The following is a 23,249-nucleotide window of genomic DNA, read 5'->3' on the forward strand; positions in this document are numbered from 1 at the left end:
TGTTTTTTTATCATCTAAATTTATCACCTTTAAGGATTGAATCGAGGATACGAACTTATGTCACGTGCTTAGCTTCTAATAATTTATGTTATAAAGAACAAATTACTTCCTATTTCCCAAATACAATTAGTTATAAAAAATAAAGTCTAATGTAAATAGGTTCGAAATGAAACATTGTAAAGATCCCGTTTTTGACTATAATCTATGACAAGAACACCAACTGACGTACAGAAGCAACTCGATTCAGTCGACTCAGCTTTAACCAGTCGATAGCAAATCATCACACTGAGTCAAATATTCTGTATCCTCAAGAATCTTTTATGTCGATATGATTCGATTAAAAAAATGAAAATAGAAAAGAAGCATCATTTCCTAATCGGAATTTTATTCTTGTAGAACAAACTGATTCAAAGATGAGTGATAGATGGCTCAGTCTTCAGTAAACAAACATCAAGCATTGAGGAATCACCACTCGAAAGAAAACAACTACAGCAGGAAAAGAAAGATGGCCTTCACTTTATCTCGTGGAAAGAAGGCAAAACCGCGAAAAGTGGATCACCGTAGCCAACAGGATCTGTAAGGTGGTAAAAAGTTGGCAGGCGTGAGAACACAGATATACACAAGGAAAATCAGGCTAAGTAGATGTAAGATGAGATGAGGATGAGCATGTTAGTGTATTTCTTGGTAGAATAAAATAGTAGATAAGCAATAGAATAACTATTTTTAGAGAATGAAATTAACGAGTGGAATAACTATAATTATGTTTGCTTCGTAAAAATGTTATAAGAATTAGATAGTTTGCAGACAAGCTTTGCTAAAATGATTTACCCAACCGAGTTGAACTAATCTACCCGTCAGCCTAATGGCTTGACCGCCCCAACTAGCTCATTGTCGCCCTCCTAAGTTTGACGAGCCTATCCGACCTGACACTGACACACCCCTGCCCAACTAGCATGCATGTCTGTTTGCTTAGATCCAGTTGATCCCTTAAGCCCCACCTATTCAACCAATCCATTTGACACACTTGGCCTAACCAACTCATGATCGCTCGCTCCATCAGGGCCAACTCGTGCAATCTAGGCTCGTCAAGCCTATCCACAGCTCACTTGACCCAATTGGCTTGCCCAACCTAATGAATGCAGTTGGCCTGTTAGCTAGATTGGCTCGACTCAATTCACCAAACCTAAATAGTTCAACAAGCCCATCCAACCCATATTCATAATATTCTTTGAAGAGTTAAATAAAGTAAGAATAAGTGTTGCTTAAAAAACACAATGTATAAAGAATAGCTATTTTTGGTATAAGAGTAATGAAGATGATTCCTTAAAAATAGGGAATTGCAATTTCATGAGAAGTGATATTTCGAGTTCATTTTATAGAGGAAACTGGAAATTCATATAGAATAGAATACCTACTCCTATAAACCAAATCATTATTAGATAGAGCAACTTAATGGCGAATATCAAGATTAGCCAGATGAAGAACATATATAAACATAATATCTAGGTACCTCCATCCTCGCAGAGAATTTTTATTACTTCTCCATCTACATCTGACTGCACCAAAAAGGGGGGAAAAAAAAGAGACAGTGAGATGTAGTTTGAAACAATTCAAATACGATCACTTTTACTGGTCCCTACTTAAAGGCAGCAATTCAATAAAAATGTTAACGAAAAAAAAGAAGAAAACTCACCCTAATAGGAAGTTCATTTCCGCATTGGCTTAAGAAGCCAATGATTTGCCCTTCTTTGATAACCGCTCCCTATATTACAAAAACAAGACTGTTATACATAAGTTATGCTCTAGAAAATTTATTTTGAAAAAACAGCAAAAGCAATTTTTTCTAGAAAATGTAATTTTTACCCCCACATTTTTAATACTTTTAAAAATCCCCTTATAGTGTTACTGTTCTCATTTTTCACCTCACTTTTACAAGTGTTGTCAAAATATCCCATGTAGTTTCAGTGTTATCCGTTTCCCTTATACACTTGCATAAGTGTTATCAATCCACTCTCTGCCACGGAGGGTTAAACCAACAACACTTATAAAAGCGTAGGGAGTAAAACGATATTAGTGAAACAATAGGGGCATCTTGAAAACATTTATGGTAGTAAAGCTACAAGAGGGATTTTTAAAATTTATAAACATATGAGGGACAAAGTGAAATATTCTCTTTTTCTTTTGCTCATAACAAACCTCCTTGCAGTTTGGAGGCAGCCTTTTGCCTTTTATTGTTCTTCCTCTTTGAAATGAACCGACCTAACAAGCAAAGGCACATCAAACTTTGTGATTAAAAAAATAAATAAAATTCACCAGAACTGTATATTAAGGTACTAGAATACTAGATCATATAATTCATGCGCACCGAGGGTGATGCTACAAGAACATATGCATCTTGCCCAGAAGCTTCTAAAGATGCCAACTTTAATGTCCGTGCTACAGAAATGTTGGTAAATGGGCTGGATGCTTCTGCAGTAGAGGTCTGTTCCATGAAAGTAGTGGGAGAAGCAACTTTTTCCTCCACCGTCTCGCTTGGAATTGGTAGTGCTGCAATTGGATATTCGATAGGAGCAGAAACTGCATTTGGAGCAGTTGAAATCCCTACATTTCTTTTCACGAGCATTTCAAAGTCACCTACCTGAAGAAATTCCACAGCAGCAATTAGAAGAAAAGTGAAAGGGTAATTGATTACGCCTTTACGTGAAAGAATCAGATGATAAGCTGAAGACTTGGGTGCCAAATTATTGGTACTTAGGTGGGCAAATTTAGCCAGGTTTCATATTCACGGTGCCACAATTGACCATAAAGTTTTGATGATAAATGATTTTTAATGTTTTTACTCCCCTACAAACTTTTTAAAATTTATTTATTGAAGCAAACCTACATTTCAATGAAGACAAATTTGAGTTGTCTTTACCAACTTTGTAGTAGGCACCTTTAATTCGAGCTCAATCAACATGCATCATGACGACATCAATTCAACTTCACTAAACAAATTTAAATTATCAAGTAAATGATTAGGTTGCTAGAATGCCAAAGGTACCTTGAGTTTAAGCTCTGCGATTTGTGTCTGCTCACAAACATCCTCGATCAGTGCCTGAAAAAAAAAAGGGCAATATTAGAGGTTCTGAAATGCATCATTAGGTAGAATATAATATTCTAGTACTATTTTACTCAATCTAAAATACACTGAGAATAAATACTGAGCATCAGATAGACTGATCATGTCCAATATTTCACCAGATTCTATGTCAGCTCTAGATGCACAGCATTTAAATGAAAATTATTATCGAAGTCTTATTCTTTGACTCACAATAACACTTTTGAAACAGAAAATTACGTCAAAGGGACAATTCACTTTCTCACAGAATAAAGCTAATAATTGGAGGAGCACTGCAGAAACGAAGAGAAAACTCCAAATCTTGCAGCTCCTGTGAATTGAGACCGATTAAATAGAGAAAGGCTATTATCTAAAAGGGGAGCCAAGATTTCGTGTTGAATTAGGCTGGCAGCACCACTAGTAATAAAGTAAAAGCAGGTATTCTTCAAAGAAGGAATTTCCTTGGTAGTCGATTCAATGATAATATCTCCTGATTATCTTTTTCTAAATAGGTTCTCATGAAGGGACAAATCTGATTGAATCTGTGATTCAGAGACTTGTTGATTTCATGTTTTCATATTACAATGTAGTAATGAGCCACAACGCATTTACATATTGCAAATTCTTGAGAAGAAAATTTAAAGAGATGTCATGATTAAGAACCATTAAGTATTGTTGTTGGAATAACAACAACAACAACAACCAATTCTTATCCCACTAGGTGGGGTCGGCTATATGAATACTTTTACGCCATTGAGCTCTATCCCCTACTATATCATCATCTATAATTAAATAAATTTTATCTTGTTTTATTGTTGCTAACCAAATCTTTTTTGGTCTTCCTCTTTATCAAACTCATTTGATATGCATGTTTGTCATAGTTTGACATCGCCTAACTAGGGCATTTATTGATTGTCTAAGTACATGGCCATACCATCTTAAACGCGTCTCTCAGAGTTTTCCTTCAATAGATGCAACTCCGACTTTCTCTCTAATGCTCTAATTTCTTATTTTGTACATTTTCATATTTCCACACATCCACCTTAACATTCTCATCTTTGCAACTCTCATCTTCTGTTCATGTGCTCGAGTCATAGCCCAACATTCAATTCCATATAACATAGCAGGTCTAACTACAGTTTTATAGAACTTTCCTTTAAGTTTTAGAAATACTTTATAGTTATATAAAACATCCGACGCTCTCCTCTATTTCAACCATTCTACTTGTATTCTATGTAAGACATCTCTCTCAATCCCTCTATCATTTTACAAAAATGATCCTAAATATTTAAAGCTCTCGGTTCCGAGCAACTCATCATCTCCTATCTTAACAATTGTCTCATTACATCTAATATTGCCAAATTTAAATTTCATATATTCCGTCTTTAATCTACTAAGCCTAAAACATTTCCCTTCTAGTGTTTTCCGCTAAAATTCTAGTTTAGCATTTACTCCTTCACGTGTTTCATCTACCAAAATAATCTCATCTGCAAACAACATGCACCACGGTACTGTGTCTTAACTGTGCACAATGAGTTTGCCCATAATTAGTGTAAAAAGATAAGGATTTATAGCTAATCCTTGACGTAACTCTATCTTTATTGGAAATGCTTCAGTTATGAAGTTTTTACTCTCGTTGTTACGTCCTCGTACATATCCTTAATTAGTTCAATATATATTACGCTAATAGTTTTTTTTTCTAAAATTCTCCATATAATTTCTCTTGAACTATATATTACGCTAATATATATAATTTCTCCATTGAAAAGAAAAGGCAGCCTTATAATTTTTTTGCGTATATAGTATTCTCCATATATTTCAATGAATACTATATATAGATCTTGTTTTTTCTCTCAATATTTTTCAATGAATACTGTACGCAACCTCTTGCAAAAAGCAGAGTAAGGCTGCGTACAATGGATCCTTCCCCGGAAACCCGCATAGCGGGAGCTTCGTGCACTGGGCTGCCCTTTTTATGTACAACTTCTATTGTCGACGTTCCAAGTATGAACCCAAATGAATTTTTGGTCATTGTGTCTCCTTCCTTAATCTTTTTTCTATTACTTTTTCTCAAAGTTTCATGGTATGACTCATTAGTTTAATACCCTTATAATTTGCACAATTTTGTATATCTCCCTTGTTCTTATATAAGGGAACTAAAGTATTTATCCTTCATTGATTTCACATTTTTTTCATTTTCAATATCATGTTAAATAATTTTATAAGTCATTCAATATCTTGTTTCCCTAGGCACTTTCATACCTCTATTGGAATATCATATGGTCCAACGACTTGATGTTGGAACTCAAAAATAAAATACATCTAGTTTAGTGTCCATTTGTTCCATTATCTCCAACATGATGAGAAAAAAAAATACTGTTTACAAGCAAAAATTTATCTACATGGCAAACTTTAGTGCAGTTACTAATGCATGCAGTAAGTATTGGAATAATATCTAACGTGAATTTAGGTTGGTGCTTACCTTCTTTTGGATAGAGGAAAAAACTAATCGGTAATTATGTTTTTCTAACTTCTATCTTGTTTATAGTGAATGAAGGCTACAATATATAGTGTTAGTAAGAAAAGTTCAAGAATACAATAGTTAAGAAGGCACTAAAAACTGTCTACAAGAGGCAGATATCTATCTTATAGCATTGGCCATCAAGAAGATTTACTTGTTTAGTTTGGTGATAAATAAGAAGCAAGTGAGATCTTAAGGATTCAACAGCTAACAATATGTTAATAGTTAAAAGTGAAAATGAACATGAACCATCAAGAACGTGGGACCCTCAACCAAAAAATGAAATAGTACATTACTCTCATAAAGCTTAGAGTGGCATTCATGAATGGGAAAATTTACAAGATATATGGCAAAGCACAACCAAAGAAACGAAATAATTACCAGCATAATTACAAACCTTTGTTCTTTTAGAAGAGAGAAAGAATACACTAAAAGAGGGATTCAGAGTGAATTTAGTATACTTAGTATAGATATTAATAGAGGTAAACAAATTTCTATACCTTTGTTTCTCCAAAGTTATGACTTCTCTTCTCTAGAAAATTATGAGTAGAATGTGAGCATCACCATTTTTCAGCCACTTCACAAAAATTGCAACATATTCTACTGGAAATTTAGCAGTTGATGAGTATGACGATAAGGGACCACTAGGAAGTCATCAAAATTCTAAACTAGATTTTTTTTTCCCTTAAGGTTCCGTCATCTGTAGCTGATAAGGAGTAAGTTCAGTTCCATTCAAACACTGGATATTTAATTATTAACAAGAAACAGATACTAGGAAACAAGGCCTGCTAATTTCAGCCACCATCCAAGTATGGCGGCACCTTTGTCACTATTTCACCCATAATTTTTTTTCTTCTCAAGTCTATAGTCATATAAAATGTCTCTTTGCATCACCGAGAGAACTCAAGACTCCCTAGCAAATGATTTTCAGAGACAACTATATAGGATTGGATTTGGTCTTCAAACAATATAGAAATAGAACATCAATAATCAAGGTCATATAAATTAACAGTTGACAAGAAATAGCAAGTAAACCATAAAAACCAAAGCATCAGAAAACCTGTTTAGAGAAATCACAAAATTATCTCATATCTTTGCCAAATCAAGTTATCATATAGAGATAAAAGTCGCACACAGAATAGCAACCAAATGAAAGTTCACCTGGAATCCTTTGGGAAATGTTGACTTTTGAACGTTTGTCTGCAGTGACTCACTTGAATTCCTCTCAGGTGTGTCAACTGCATTTAGAAAAAAATTATAACTTGCTGTCAAGGCATGAATGGCTCATGGATTAAAAACACAATCTTAATGACTCAAGACTCAGTAATTGCTTTTCCCCATATAAAAAATTAGGCAGCAATTCATCCTTAAAGATTATCTATCAGTGAAAAGCCCAGTTTATAAATTTATGCTTTATATCCCCTCACAGCAATCTGAACCAAGTTGAAATCAAGCACAAACTAAGGATGGATGGGCATTGCACAAACAGGCCCATGTCCATGCTAAGCCACTAAATAAGAACACATTTAGGATAGCAGTGAGCAAGTATTTGAAGAATGAAAAAAATTGTACCATGATGAGACCCTCTCATCATCTGTTTGTGCCACACCCATGAATCACAAGCTCTTTGCAATTAAGATAATAGTTAAATCTCACTTAAACTGGACCATAGAGGATTTTAAGTCATAAATCCACAAACTGAGAACTTGTATATTAAGCTTTTGGAAAAGGTCCAACTTAAAAATCCAGCATGCAACTAGGTAATTGTGAGGAATCAAAAGGTAATACCTTTCCATTGTATAGTCAACAAACATGTGCATGACTTACCATTAGTAACCACTGATGTACTTTGTGAAGCCTTCACAAGCAGTTTTTGTCTCTGGTTCACCATGGTGGAAATGAATCTATGTTGAACTACTGTGACTCTCCATGATAAAGACTTTGAAATAATATTTGAAGCAAGGATGGGAGTACGCTTCTCATGGGAAGGATTCATTTTCAAAATTGGCATATGAGCACCTAAAAAGAAGCAATTATGTAAATGCTTACTGTAATATATGGATTGGCAGTTGCCAGAAACAACAGTAACTGCCAAGAAATCTTCAGTGGACAAACTGGAAAAAAGACGCACTTGAAAACTGAAACAAAATAGCTATAGTATTTTCATGGAACGCAAGAAAGATTTGACATACTAATAAACTCTAGCAAAATAGCATGAGTGCCATAAGCATGCAACAATTTGTCATCACATGGGAAACACTACTTCTTATACACTATGATCACAACATCCACTAAAATAGTTAAATGCAAGGCATCTTCAAAATGATAGGAGCTTGATACAAAAAAATTAGCTGAGCCTTATAAGTTATGCCCAAGTCATGATTATGGTATAACACACTTCGGTTCTCATGAACTTGGAACAAATAGCAACCAATAACAAAGAAAAGAATGGGTTGATCTTGACGATAGGCTGGTACTATCATGAACATAGGAATAAACATCTTATATATCCACTCCACACACAGTAGGACTACTAATGTAGTATTAAGAGCTCGAGAAGTTAGTAGTAAATGATAAGCTTGACTCGTTAAACTTAGATAATTATAAAACCAAATCAGGATGTACTAAGTTAACTATTCAATGTTGGCAATATTGGCCCTGATGAGTGATGACATGCATGTATGATGTGCAAAAGCAAAAAATCAAATTAATGTGAGAAAATCCTGTGCACAAAGTTCAATCTGAAGGTCTCTTGTGGGAGATCAGTAGCAGCTAATTTGAATTCTCCCATGAGTTGTATAACACTTGGTGATCTGAGGGTCTAATTAAATATTTCTTCAATTCTTGCAAACCTATTGAGAAGAACCCTTTTCTATAGTGAAGTATTTTGAGGATCCATGTATAATATCCAGATCTCTACTTAGGATCGAGTTTACGTATCAGTGCTGAACCCTGGTGAGGCTCTCAGTCAGATGTGATATGGTTGGGAATTGGGATCCAGCAAAGAAAAATGGAGGTTGGACAACTACCCAACAACCACAGGAAATATATATGGATCCTGATGTTTCAATCAGTCACCCATGTACATTTCGAGGTCAACACCATTGCATGGTATGCCACTCATAATCAAGTCCTGGTATATAGTTGGGGATAAAGGAGTTGCCGTATAGTGCATACAAAGTTTAGCAAGCAACCGTGAAGAACTGGTACACTGACACGAAATTTGTCAATAAATTAAAAGGAAGTACAAATTCATATATGAAGTGAAACTGGTCACATCTAGGAAACTGACCGAATTCTTTCTCGTTAGTTTGGGATTTATAATATACAGAATGAGAATCTCATACATAACTTGAAAAAGTTTCACATGATATCAAATCAGGTTCTAAATGTTCTGAAGAAATGATGATATATAGAAATTCTAGAATAAAATAGGGTGACTACAAAAAATATCATCCAAATTGATCTTCACACGCACAAATTCTATTGCTCCACCCTTCACTGAGAGTGGTCCAAATTGTTTCACCGGATATGAAGTACTTGAGAAGTTCATACCCGGTGATGCATCAAACTAGGAAGCTATCGTTCCTGATTGCCCTAGGCTTTCTCCACCAGAACAACAGTAAAACAAACATATTGCAATCAGGAATAGCACATTTTTGCAACTTCGACGACAATGGGTCTCATCAGTTTGCGCTCCAAAACACAACGATCGCCAGACAGCTAAAATCAATTCAGAAAAGAACACAACACAAGGAAGCCTTACATTCTCAGCGTTCCAGGATACAGATTAAGCAAACGAAGTTCGAAGAACCAAAAATATGAGCTGAGAGCGGAGGAAGAAGCGGAATGGGGGAAGCAGCGCTCGGGCCGAGAGATTACCGTGGAGTATTGGAAGCGTCATCGCAGATGTATCGGAGTTAAGCCAGATCTGTAGCAACCGAAGACGAATATGGAGATGTGAGAGAGATGAGAAAAGGAACGGGAGCGACTTCGAATCGTCCGTCGATATCTCCGCCGTCTCTCTTTGGCTTCTCCGCCCCGCTCTGAAATAGGTTCACCACACTCAGGGAGATTTGCGTTCTACCACCGTATTTTCCTTTCTTTTCTGAAACGCCCCTGTATAGTTTTGTATTCGCTATTTTACCCTTTTCAGATTTCAACTTCATCATTGAAATGCCCTCTTGTCTCAACAATATATGAATAATTTTTGAATAAATTTGTTTATTAATTTATCTAAAATTTAATTATAATAATTTTTATTTAAATACATATATTACAGTAATTTATAAAACTTTACGATCTTAAATTATTCATAATTTATCGAAAATATTCTCATAATAACATAATGTAAACGACATTTTATTAAACAGAGAAAATGAATTTCTCATTTCACGTATATAACTTTTGTAATATTAAAATCGTACATTCTCATTATACCCCCTTCTCTTTCACTACTTGTAAAAAATTTTCTCCTCCTCAAATTTTTGCTTAACCCATTCAAAAATTTATCAAATTCAAATTTAAGGGTATGAATACATGAAGAAGACTAGTAAACTTTTACTCAACTCATTAAAAAATCTACTATTATACATTGTCAAATTCAGACTTGAAAGCATGCTTACATGAAGAAGCTTCTTGGAGTATCTTGATTTTGATTTAAAATGATTTAAAAATTTTTAAATTAATCAATTAATTTTAAAAAAATTAACTAATGGACGTACATTATTTAAAAATCTGATATTTTTTAAGTCTTAAATAAGTAAGTATTTGATCCTGTCCGAGAGTGAGTCGACGGACGCTGAGAGGTGTCACTCACGTTGACTGAATGTCGACTGAAGATGACGTGGGCCTCCAACGAGCTAAGCCTGCAATCACAAATCGTTTGTGTGGAACCAAAGAGTGGTTCCCCGATGATGACCTTCCGGGGCTAAGTCAGTCACCGACGACAGACGAATGAAGTAGTAAAGGGAAAAGAGCAACAACGTAATTGTAGGTACAGTAGTGAACATACCTCCGATGAAACTTTGGGGCTTCTTTATATAGAGCTCCCAGGAAGCGCGTGCACGCTTCCCAAAACATACCTAGAAAGGACGTGTAAGAAAAGCGTGCATGACGTCATACCTTAACAGTCCGAGCATATCCCTGACATGACAGTGGAAGCTTCCACCATACGATTCTCTGTCTAATCATGTCGTCAACCATGTAACCCGTTGGTGACACTGGTCCCTAGGAAGGTATCGCCAACCACCCTCTTTTGTCTGTTATTGGGCCGAGCGGGAGAGCTGCTTGGCCAATTTGTCATCCGGGTGATATAATGGTCGGGTCAAGCGTCCGCTCGGCCAATGATCTGCTATCCGACTCCGCCTTGTCGAGCGATTGAGCCCTGCATGTCGGGTCGAGGCTGTGCCCGCTGTTTAGCCGAACGAGACGGCCGCTCGGCTTTCGTCCCTCCCTGCTTGAGCTTTATGAGCGTCGGAAACTCGACGTCTGACCGGGCTATCGAAGTGTCGGACCGACTACTCTTCTTGTTGACCGGGAAGGTAGTTCGCTCGGTCGGATGCCTGCCTAGGACATTGATCACTTTGACCTTCTGTCGGACGGGTCCTATCTTACCACCGGATCAATGAAATGCTTAATGTAAATGAGAGAAATCCACTTCGAGATCCTTCTTACCGAGATAGTCCAAATGCTTGTCCCCAGGGTTATAGTGTCGCGTCTCTTGTAGCTTCATTTGGAACTTTTTCGCCGGTGTCAATGATGGATGATTCGAGGAATCACATAGAGATGAAGCTATTTCAAGTTATTGCTACCAAGCCAATGGTGTTATCTTCCTCAATGTCAGGTTGGGACTTTAAGGTTGAGCTTCTTGTTCTAGCTGAAACAATGCGGATAATTGAAGATTAATTTGTACTTAGCCTCTCTCGATCAAGAGATATCGAGTAAACAAACTCTAACATTAACACTAATAAAGAATTTAAAGTAATGGAACCCAGAGGCAATCCAAAGTTCACCATTTCATATGAATGAAAAGAATTGGGGAGACTTCTGAATGGAATGTTGCATTCTTAAAAAGAAGTGGCACTTACTGGATTATAATTGTCTTTTTCAAGAATGATGTCCTTTTAATAGTAAAAAAAATGAAATAAATAATTAATCGAAAGTACAATTGAAATACATTTTCAATTTTGAATTTTATAAATCAAAAACAAGGAAACTAAAGTAAAATTATGTCATGAGCAAAAAACCAAATACGGAGAGATTGAAAAGAAAGAAAAAGCTACTTATAACAATTGACAGGGTTATAAACGAGCCGAGTCGAGTTTTAGAGTTTCAAGTTTGTTTAATAAGGTAATCGAGTCGAGCCAAGCTTAAAATGAACTAAGCTTTTGAAATGATTGTTCAAACTTAACTTGGTTTATTTTTTATGAGATTGAATTTGTTTGAAGTTTGGCTTGAGCTTGACTTGTTTATATGTTATCGAGCTCTCAATTCAAGCTTGGCTTGAGCTTGGTTCAAGCTTGGTATGTTTAGATGTTATCGAGCTCTCAATTCAAATTTGTTTGATTGTTTGAAAATTTTAATTGTTTGATTGGTTATTGAACTTGATAATTTAAACTTATTTGTTTATTTTATTTTATTATTTATTTAGTATATTGAAAAAAATTTTATTAATGAATATGGTTTGTGAATATTGTTCACGAACGTAACGAGCTGAACACATATGTATTCAAGCTTGTTTGTTTAGTTTAACAAGTTGTTCAAGCTTGTTTATTTAATTAATCTTGTATATATTGAATGAACATAAACAAACTCTTATCAAATCAAACACCAAATTTATTCACGAACGTTTGATTCATTTACTGTCCTAACAATTGTTATGATGTTGGTGGCCTTCGGTGCAGCAAGAGCTCTCAATTTGTTTCCAGTTGCCAATAGAAGCAAGCTCTTAAGAAGTTGCTTCTGTTCTGTGGGGCTGGTAGTTTTAGTCAGAGCATCATCAAAAGCAAGCAAATCATTACTTGTAATAGAAGGGTGGTACAGCAGAACCTAGGTATATAGCAATTACATCTCTCGTCACAGATCTTAGTAGAAGGATACCTGTCGTTGTGCAGGATCTCTATCTGCCAGATAAACATATATGTCACGACAGAGTCCATGCAGGTCTGAACTAATTATGGCATTGGACTCAAGTGATAAAGCTTGAATCAAAGCAGGGAGCAAATCCTTTGCGACGATCTCTGTGAGTTCCAAACTACTTGTAATAACAGCAAGCACAATGACAGACCCACAGAAAGGGATAACTTTATTCACTGATTCGCCATCTGTCCAAGCTAATGCATCTATTCCTATTTTCCATGACTGAAGAGCGAGACCTTGGCGTGTCATGAGAATGCTGCAGAAGTATAATTTCGGGCGAACAAAAGTAAATATGCAGGGATATTGTTTCAAAATTTTACAAGTGCTTCCAGAGATCTGACGCAGTCAAAGAATTGAAGCAAAGGCATTCAAATTTTTAGTTGGCGCGATTACCAGGACCAAGCTGATCCAAAGAAGGAAGCCCAGTGTTCAGTGCTGGTGAAGCCAAAGTCGAGAGAAGAGAACACACTTGTCGAGTCAAGTCACGGAGCAACTTTTCTTCCATCACTTCCACCTTCAGCTCCAAACCAGAAAGATCGCCAAAGCAATCAGGAACCTTTGCACTACCATGAGCAAGCAAAGGTTTGCTGGCAGTGGAGCAGTAAAGGCTGCAAGATAATTTCTAGCCAAAGCTCCCATAAGTTTGGAGGACAAAATTCCACCAAAGGCTGTAAGATAACTTAAAAGGAGTTTGTTAGTGTATTTCTATACCAATTAATTTCAGTTTACTTCCTTAAGTACGCGAAGTAATGTAACTTCCATGAACTGTGCATATAATAATTCACAAGCTATGCCCAACATATTATTCTTTTCCTACCCTATTCAAAATAGGCATTAAGTTCATTTAATGGTAGGATTGTGATTAGTCAATGAAATACATTTGCATGATTCTCCGGTGTCAGTGCCTGATGCTACTATTACCTGTAACTCTGTAAGTAGGTTAATCACCTTGGTCTTTCTCAAAGTTATTAGCAAGATTCTTGCAATCAACATTTGGTACCAACGCAATTTAAGGCTTGGTTTCTCATTCATAATAGACAGTCATAGGGCATCCAAGCTTCTTGTTTGCTTTTAATAAGAAACCGTCATTGTTGCCATCTCAACCAAACAATTAGGCTAATTAAGCAAACACGGAATTCTCATCCTTACCCACTGTCCCTGATTCCCTTTGACCAAATTCTCAACTCATTTTCACTTAACTCTTCCTTTCTTATTGTGTGAGTGAGAGATCCATCTCCTGATCTTTTAACAATTTAGGGGTTTTGTCAAGAAGGCTAGCTTCTCAGCATGATTCATAGGCCTTGCTGCTCTGATTTCTCTTGTCAAAGCTTGGGTTATTGGTTCAGACCACAAAGAATGTATGCAATGCAACAACTGCGGAAGAATAAAAACAATCACTGAGTGATATCATAATTTTGAAAAGAATAACTCTGAGTGACATCATTGAACACTTTTAAGCTCTTACTTGTTTAGCATTAGTACTTCATTCTCTCATAAAATCGGGAAGATGATAAATTAAAGATGTGGCTGATGTGTTGACTGGATGTAGACCGTGCCCCGTTTTGCAACACAAGAAATGTCAGTGCCGAGCTAGGGAAGGAGTCCCTGGCATTGGTCCTCCAACGCTCAAGTCAATGATCGGAAAAAAGAAAAAAGACGGAGCAACAGTAGACAAAGATATGAATAGTGAATAATACGTACCTCCGCCGGTGCATGAACCCCCTTTATATAGCGTCCCAACGGACGACGTGCATGTTCCTCGAGGCGTAGACACGTTATCTAATTTGTCCTATGAAAGGACATGTCAGGAAAGTACCTCTGACATCAAACTTTAACAGGACATGCATATCTCTGACAAGACAGTAGAAGCTTCTGCCGTACGATCCGTCTGTTGACCATGCCCTGTGTCAACTGCACTATCTCCTAGAAGAATATTAAGAAATACATCAAAGATCCCTCTGCTCGGCCGAGCGGGATAGTCGCTTGGCTGGGAACTCCTCTGTTCGGATGGACTCGGCTGCTCTTCCCTGCGGTGACTCGACTCGATAGCTTGTTTCTGTCCGACCGAACTAACGCTCTGGTCGTCCTCACGTTCCTTTGTTTCGTGATGAGTGCTTGATGATCTTGGCTGTACGGGTGTTCTATTTGAACTAGTCCTTGCCGGTCAAGCGGTTCATGCCCGAGCGGCCACTGCAGGAGAGTTCCAGACGACCACTGCAAGAGAGCTCCATTCAGCCACTACAGGAGAGCTCCGCTCGGCCTCCCCTTTAGCGAGCCCGTTAGTTCTTTGACATTGGCCTCCTTAACTTTGACCTCCACGTTAATTGCTATTTCCATCGACTAATATTTAATGGGCCCCTCTTTATCACCGTATCAATACTAGACGAATCCACCAAACATATTAAAGAGAACACGTACAGTGTACATCACTTGTATAGAAAATCTGCTAATTGATGAAAGTCTAGACAAAATATGTATGAAGATTAAATTGTGGAGAAACTAAGGGTGAGAGAAAGAAAAGAAGGCAAGGAATGAAAGTGAAGTGATGAGAAAAATAAAAAGTATTTTAGTTGTGCCAAAATTTCCTCATAGGAATGAAACTAACAACAACAACAATTAAGCATTTTCTCACAGGATGAAATAGACTAAAAAAGTATAAATTTTTTATTTTTTCCATTTTCCCAAAAATCAAAGGATGGATGATGATTGGAAAGATGACAACAAGAATCGAAGCCACAAGGGCAAGTGAAATTTTTGTATGTTACTTTCCCCAATATAAATTTTAAGGAAAAAGGAGAGTTTCTTTTGTTTTTCCCCCCAAAACTCTCGATTTCCAAAGAAATGCCCAATATTTTTATCTTCTGCCTTTTCTTCTTCCCACTTTTTCTACATTTTTCTATTTTTATTTTTTGAAAATCAGAGATTGGTTGATGGTAGTAGGATAAGACTTGATTATTGTTATTATTATAAAGATTGATTAATGGTCAACAAAATGACAAATGGGATTCACATCAAGGTAGAAGCCAAGGCAGGAACAGTCAAGAAAAGAAGAGTATATTAATGTAGTATAATGTTACTACTCTATGTCCAAATTGGATGGAAAAGATTTTAAAGGGAAAAAGATGGATTTTCTCTTTTCCCTAGTACACTACTCTCTCTCTCCAAAAAAACAAACAATTTGGTTTAACAATAAAATGGAAGTGAAAAGTGAAATGATAATTAAATTGACGGAGATATAAATAAGCAAATTAAAGTTGAGGAGCTAGAACACAGAGGAGCTTCTAACCTTTGCTATCCTTGGCTAAAAGAAAATTCCTATAAGATTGTAGAGTACCACTGTCTAGCAACTAAGAAACAATATACAAAAGGTTAGTATAAGAGAGGAAATTAGAATGCTACTATACATATACAAGGCCACAATCAAACAATGGGAAAAAACTACTATATTGGAGTCATTAGATGTATCTCCATTAGGGGAAAATAGGTTGATATGGTTTGGACAAATTCATGGACAGTCAATAAATTTTATAAACAAGCTGAACCAATTGTGTAATTATGAGTGGTAGAGGGAAACCAATTGTGTAATTATGAGTGGATCAGAGAACAATAAAGTTAGACCAGATAGGTCAGATAAAAATTTTGCCACTCTGACTAGGTCTTTTTCTTGCTCAAAGGTTCAAGCAACCAGACTAATACTTCCTGATGTTGCTGAATCCTGTAGGAATGATAACACATATCTCTCTCTTCATAAAGAAAGTAAGAAACAGTATGACTATGAATTGCTAAGGTCAAGGATGAAGCAATGCCAATAAAACAGAATCTTACCCAGAAGAAGCTGCCATAACAAGGAATGCTTCACCTAAAATATTATGATCACCCTGTAGCAACCGACCTTCTCCTTGTAGATAGGCCATGGTGTCAGCAATACCCTGCAACATTAGAAGTATAGTTTAGCTAAACATCCAACTATTTGCCTGCTGACCAGAATCCATCCCAACTTTTTCCAACATCTGTGCATGCAAGTAATACAAATAAAATAGAAAGAACTTAACACATTTATGAATTGAATGAAAGTAACACATAAAATAGAACAATCTAGTCAAATCCCATAGGTGATAGGACATGTTAATTCTCATGACAGATAAATGTTCATTCTATTTCTGAAGAGACAGTTTGATTGTATCCAATATCTTGTTGACTGTGTGGACTTAATTATATCCTGCTATGTTTATTAATAGTTTGCCAAGTGCTCATTAAGTTATTAGCCTTTTAATCTGATCAGCATTAATTTAGAAATTAATAATCATGAAAACTTCAAATTACAACAATCCACACAGGCTCAAATCTGAAAGAACTAATATCAATTGGGAGAACTGAGCCAGAGAGTTTAGAGTCAAGTATTGGAATTCAGATTTGAGGCTCCAGTGCAATAGGGTTTTGAGATGGAAAAATGGTCAATTAAAAGGATTGCAGGGAAAATGTTATTAGAAAGGCTACATTAGGTACCTGAGTTCATTCAAAAAATACCCATTGGTGCAGTACTTGTAGGCATGGTAAATTGGCTTTGTCGATCAACCAGTCCATCAAATCCAAATGGCCAAACTATTATAGCCCCACTTGACCATGTAAAGTGGTATGAGCAGAACTGTTAAATAGTGCTAAAAAATTGAGGATCAGCAATGAGAAATATTAAGTTATTAACTGATTGGCTAATATCTTTAACAGGTTACATGATTGCCCAGTAAGGTTACACACATTACTCTAACCAGTTCCAGAAGAAATAAGGCGCATAGTTATTCAGTTGTTCACATCCCAAACCATAAAAGACACATGTATTCAATACAATAAGTAATAACTAAAACCAAGGTGGTATATAAATTAACAAAGGCTTGTGCCTTTAAATTCATGAGCAAGAGAGATTAACATTGAAATTAACCTTCATCTGAGGAAGAAGACTTCTTCCAGCAGCTTTGGCAATGCGGATAAATCCCTTCGAACCCATTCAGTCTGATCTCAGAAGGCCAATCCCTTCGATCTAGGAGAAGAGACGTGCTAGCCAACGTTTGATCTACATGACATATTGAGAACAAAGATCAATGCCACAAACATAAAAGTTCTTATAGAGTGAGCTAGACACTGATTAAACAAACTGAGTTTAGTTGTCTTGATTTGTTTAATAATTAAAATGCATTATAAGATTCCACTAAAACTGATGAGAACTCAAGAATCAAAGCACCTCAAAGGCTCAAAGTTAAGCATTGAGGAGACACATCCACTATTTCTTTTTTGAATGCATCAGATTTGAAAAAGAAAACAATTCAATAGAAATGAGGAGGAATATATCTAATACTGTAATAAAAAATAATTTATTGCTGTAATTCAGTTGCACCGTGCATGGCAAAACTTTTTATTCTCCATTAGGGATAGTCTTGCAAACATGTGTGCATGATAAATAGAACCTCCTTCGTTGATCTCATCTTATTCATATAGATCATTCTCTCTTCAGATATCTGAAACATAAGATTTATAGTGCATAATCATATTAATCCTCAACTATAACAACTACATCTAGTAATGTAAGCCAGGCCATTATAAGTGAACTGGAATTCTTGTACATAAATGGAGCAGAGTTTTTATTTAGTCGAACACACTGTATGGGTAGTGTTTCTATATTTAGCAGAATGGATTAACCAAAGTTCAACTTTTTACAACTTATCCTATTCATATGCAATGTCTTCTCCCAGGAATTTCTTCTTAAGTACGCATATAAACTCTTATAGCAACTGATCCTACCAGTCTTCAAGTATAGATCACTAGAAATTCAGTGTTAATTGAGTATCTGAGCACGCTACAGTTGATTAAAAGATAATTTATTAATTGTAATATATTTAATTATCTTATGTTATGTTTTAGTAATTTATAAGAAAGTATGGGACTAAGTTGTTGAGAAGTTTTTTTTATAGCGGAGAGATGTGTATACGTTTTTACTTTTGACATAGCGTGATATGACAGGGAGTTCTCCAAGAGCTCCCACGGTTGTGGATGCTCTTAGAAAAAGGTAGATTTGCTATCTTAGCGGTCCCCTAGTGTCAACCCCATGGATATAGAGGGAGGTAAATGTAGATATACGGATCATATGCGCATGGTGGGGTAAATCTCAAGTTGTTAGTTCCTGAGAATCGACTTGGCCATTACGCAAGAGATGTCATGCGTCCACCGTCTGTGCTACTCCCTAGGGGTAATGTGGATGCTGTTAGAGCATCCATAATGGTTGAAGCTCTTAGAGAGTTCATTCGTTACCATATATGAGCCACGTCAAAAGTAAAAAAACCTCATAATCTCTCCATTATATATATAAAAAAACCTCTCAACAGCTCTTTCATGGGTCACATACTTTTCATTATATATATTTTTCATCTCCTCTTCATTTTTTACATTATATATAATTAATTTTTTTGTTAGTAATTATTCCTAAGAGCTAATCATGAGATGATTAGGTTTTTTGGATTAATCATTGAGTTAGACTCGAATGAACCCACTTATTGGATTAAGTGTAATCCGAATTAGACTCATTGAGTTAGACTCAAATAGATCCAATTGTTGGATTGAGTCGAATTGCATGACAATCAATGGGTTAGACTCATTGGGTGAACTTGAGTTCACCAAGGAAGTTGAATGGTCAAAATTCAACCATTGGATTGAATGGTTGATTTTGAGCCATTGGATTAGAAGATGAAAGGGTGGAGACTCTTGGTATTCCATGGGATGGCTATAAATATCATTTGGATTATATTTTTCAAAAGATTTGATCACTTGAGAAGGTGAAAGGTCTCTTTTGCTTCTTCTTCTTCCTCCTTCCCATCTTGGCCGAGACACACTTGTAGGTTGCTAGCACAACCTTGTGTGTTCTTCTCCATCTTGTTGAGTTTGTGAGACAAACGAAAGCAAGACTTGTTTGTGTGGATACCATAGAGGCGCTAACGCTTGATCGTGCTATGATTCGAGCTGTCGGGAGATCGTGAGCACGCTTCAAAGGTATAACTCTATCATGTCTTTAGATCTAACTTAGTATAAGATTATGTTTCCCTTCGCATGGATCTTCTGGAGGAAATAGGTTTTTCTGCTGCGCGTTTGCGTGTTTAAGCAACCTATTACCTTTCATTTTTTATAAAATTTAAATTCATAAATTGTTAACATAAAATAACATTAATAATTAAAAAATACATAAATATTACAGTACGCCAAATAAGAAGACATATTATAATAATATATAAAAATAAACTTAAACACATCTACACTAGACAATGTCTTTGTTTATTTTTTTCAATCATTTTCTCTATATATATATATGAAGTTGTCCTAGTGTTATCTTACTTGTATCCTTCATAAGAATTTCATAATCCTTATGAAAGATCTCGACTTCCCGCAAAGTCATTTTTTACATTTGATATTCTTTAATATCTTATCATTCTTTGTTGATATTTTGTTCCATTGTGTCGTCTTCTTTGACTTTGGATTTGCCTTCCTCTTCTCTGCCTTTTACCCTATTGGACGAATGTGGACTTAAGAATCATCCACATCAACACTCGTATCTGGATTTTATATTTAAGTCTTCCCTTCTGATTTAGATGTCCTTACCTTTTTGTTAGAGTAATGAATAACTAATTGTTGAACATATTTCTCATACTTTCTGAGAATCCTCCATACATGCATATACTTGAAGTCCTTGTTATTGTTGTTGACTTTCTACATATTTAATGCGTTCTCAAATACATTCTCATCACTCCAATCACTTTGACGATGAGTATAAAAATTTTCGTTTCGAATCATCTTTCTCCAATTTAACTTTATGCTCTTCTTGTGATGGGTGTGGTGGCCACTGAGTTGCTAGAACAGATGATGACATCAAAGATTCTTTATCATTGATAGATGGGTCAAAGTAACCCTTCTTCATTCATTTGAAAGTATGACTGATGGTTAAGTATGAGAAAATACGTAAGGAGAAGACATCCCAAATTGGATACCCATGGTTGACCAAAGTTATGGTGGATATATACCAAATGGAGCTACGGCGACATTACTTGGATTCGTCAAAAATTTTTGAAAACTTTGGGAATTTAGGAAATTTGGAGGATATTATGGAACATATGAAATGTTTTGAAACTTTGGAATGTATTGTGTTTGAGAGAAAAAAATAAGGATATTGTACATTTGGAGGAATGCGAATATTTTAAGAAGATATATTTTCTTACTTAAAGAATTCAAAAGATTTGTAAAAGAAGTATTGAAATTTTTTTCCATCTCGGATATAAATAGAGAATGAAAAGAAAAAAAAAAGAAATAGAGAGTGAAGAGAATGATAAGATAATAAAAAAATAAGATTGAACATGTATTTATAGATTTTTTAAAATAAAATAAATAAATTTTGAACGTTGAACAATGGTTAAAGTTGTTCAATGAAATTAACTGTTGTTCTTTAGGCTGATTTTATTTTTTTTTACAAATAATTTTTAAAAAATTATTTTAATATAAAAAATAAAAATTTTAAAGAAGCAGCTCCATAACCATGGAGCGCGCTTTTTCATTTAATCCAAGAAACTCCCTCCAATTATGAGAGGAAGCTCATTCCCATTTGCCACGTAGACACAAAGGAGCTCCCATTATGAATCCCTTGAGCATCTTTAACCGTGGATCATCTCTCCTAGAGCTCCCATCGTCACATCCCCGCCATATCACTCTTAAAAATTTCACTCATTTCTTCTGTCACCTTTAAAACTCCCGTATTTTTTAATTATATATAATTAAAATTTTATAAAATTTAAAAACTATAAATTAATAACAAATAATATAAATATTATAATACATCAAATAAAAGACATAAATTATAATAATATATAAAGATCAATTTAAACACATATAAAGATCAAAGCCATTTTTTGTATTTGATATTTTTATATCTTATCAATCTTTATTAATGCTTTGTTCCATTATGTCGCCCTCTCTGAGTTTGGATTTATCCTTCCTCTTCGCTGTCTTTTACCCTATTGGACGAATGTAGACTTCAGAATTATCCACATCAACACTCGTATCTGGATTTGATATTGAAGTGTTCCCCCCTATTCAGATGTCTTTGTCTTCTTGCTAGAGTAATGAGCAACTGATTATGGAACATATTTCTAATACTATTTAAGAGTCATCTACACATGCATATACTTGAAGTCATTATTATTGTTAGCTTTCCACATATTCAATGCGTTCTCCAACACATTCTCTTCATTCTAACCTCTTTGAAGATGAGTATAAAAATTATTGTAGGTTACAGAAAATCCATTTACCTTCGGCACAAACTTATAGTAATGTGATTTTAGCCGTTAATAGCTTCTCGATATAGTTCTAGTAGGCCAATGCTTGTTGAAATAATCAACTATATGTTTCCAAAAAACATGATCCTTCAAGTTATTACTAATGACTGTGTCGGTGTTGATAGTAACCCATGACTTTGCCAGGACCACGTCTTTTTCAGGAAACCAAAATGTTTGTTTTGAATCATCTTTCTCCAGCTCAACTTCACGTTTTTTTTTGTTTTGAGTGTGGTGGTCAATGAGTTGTTGGATCAGATGATGGCATTACGAGTTCTCTGTCACTGATAGGTGGGTCGACAATAGCTCTTCTTAATTCATTCCAAAGCATGTGTTAGTATATCAAGAAATAAGAATTGATTTAGGCTAGAATCGTGCAGAATTAATGACGCATTAACTTTCTTTCTTATTTTAGTCCTTCTTATTTTAGTCCAAATAATTGTCATTCTTATTTTAGCTTGGATGATGTAAATATATAGACATGTATATTTCGTTGTAAAGGTAATGAAAACTTTGTCAATTTGTTTATCGGTTAACATGGTATCAGAGCCATTGCAAATTAAATCTGCGTGCTGTTAATTTGCTTCTGCCTTGGTTCACTCAAGATCTTCTCAATAGTTTTCAGCCTTGGTTCACAATTAATTTGTGACCTGATCGATTGCTGTGGTTAGTTATTTGTACCTATGTCTAGTTCTTGTTTTGGGCAAATTGATATGGACAAATCGGAAATTTCTCGCCCTATTGTTACGATTTTGAATGGTTCTAATTATACATTATGGTCTCAACGCATTAAAAGTTTTTTAATTGGGCGAAAACTGTGGCGTATTATTACTGGTGATATTGTTAAACCAATTCATGAGATCAATGAAAGTGACACTAAGTATGCTGAACGTCTTGAGGATTGGGATAGCAAAAATCATCAAATTATTACTTGGTTTTGCAACACTTCTATTTCATCGATTCATATTCAGTTTGCTGATTTTGATACTGCAAAGGATATTTGGGATTTCTTGGCAAATCGATACAAAACTACTGGTCTAGCACACTATTATCAACTGCTCACCACTCTTAATACTCTCAAGCAAGAGTCAGGACAATCAGTAAATGATTTTCTCGCCATTGTGCAACC

The 23,249-nt window shown here is 35.5% G+C and overlaps 1 protein-coding gene across 1 annotated transcript; it reads right to left on the reverse strand.

Moving 5' to 3' along the window:
* Positions 1-346: 346 nt before the first annotated feature.
* LOC122047650 (biotin carboxyl carrier protein of acetyl-CoA carboxylase-like) lies at positions 347-9,677 on the reverse strand. Its single transcript, XM_042609063.1, has 9 exons — positions 9,504-9,677; positions 7,449-7,640; positions 6,783-6,859; positions 3,044-3,097; positions 2,366-2,638; positions 2,197-2,259; positions 1,694-1,762; positions 1,511-1,556; positions 347-574 (listed from the first exon to the last, which is right to left on the reverse strand). The coding sequence occupies exons 1-9, from the start codon at positions 9,523-9,525 to the stop codon at positions 513-515; spliced, it is 858 nt and encodes a 285-aa protein (XP_042464997.1). The 5' UTR covers positions 9,526-9,677; the 3' UTR covers positions 347-512.
* Between the last annotated feature and the right edge of the window lie 13,572 nt (positions 9,678-23,249).

This window comes from Zingiber officinale, chromosome 2B (assembly GCF_018446385.1).
Source record: "Zingiber officinale cultivar Zhangliang chromosome 2B, Zo_v1.1, whole genome shotgun sequence".
NCBI classification, from domain to species: Eukaryota; Viridiplantae; Streptophyta; class Magnoliopsida; order Zingiberales; family Zingiberaceae; genus Zingiber; species Zingiber officinale.

Coding starts and splice junctions, on each gene's coding strand:
- LOC122047650 (XM_042609063.1), bottom strand. CDS start 9,525: ATGACGCTTCCAATACTCCACG. Junction 1,557..1,693: donor GAAATGAACTTCCTATTAGG/GTGAGTTTTCTT, acceptor TTTTTGGTGCAG/TCAGATGTAGATGGAGAAGT. Junction 575..1,510: donor AATTCTCTGCGAGGATGGAG/GTACCTAGATAT, acceptor ACCACCTTACAG/ATCCTGTTGGCTACGGTGAT.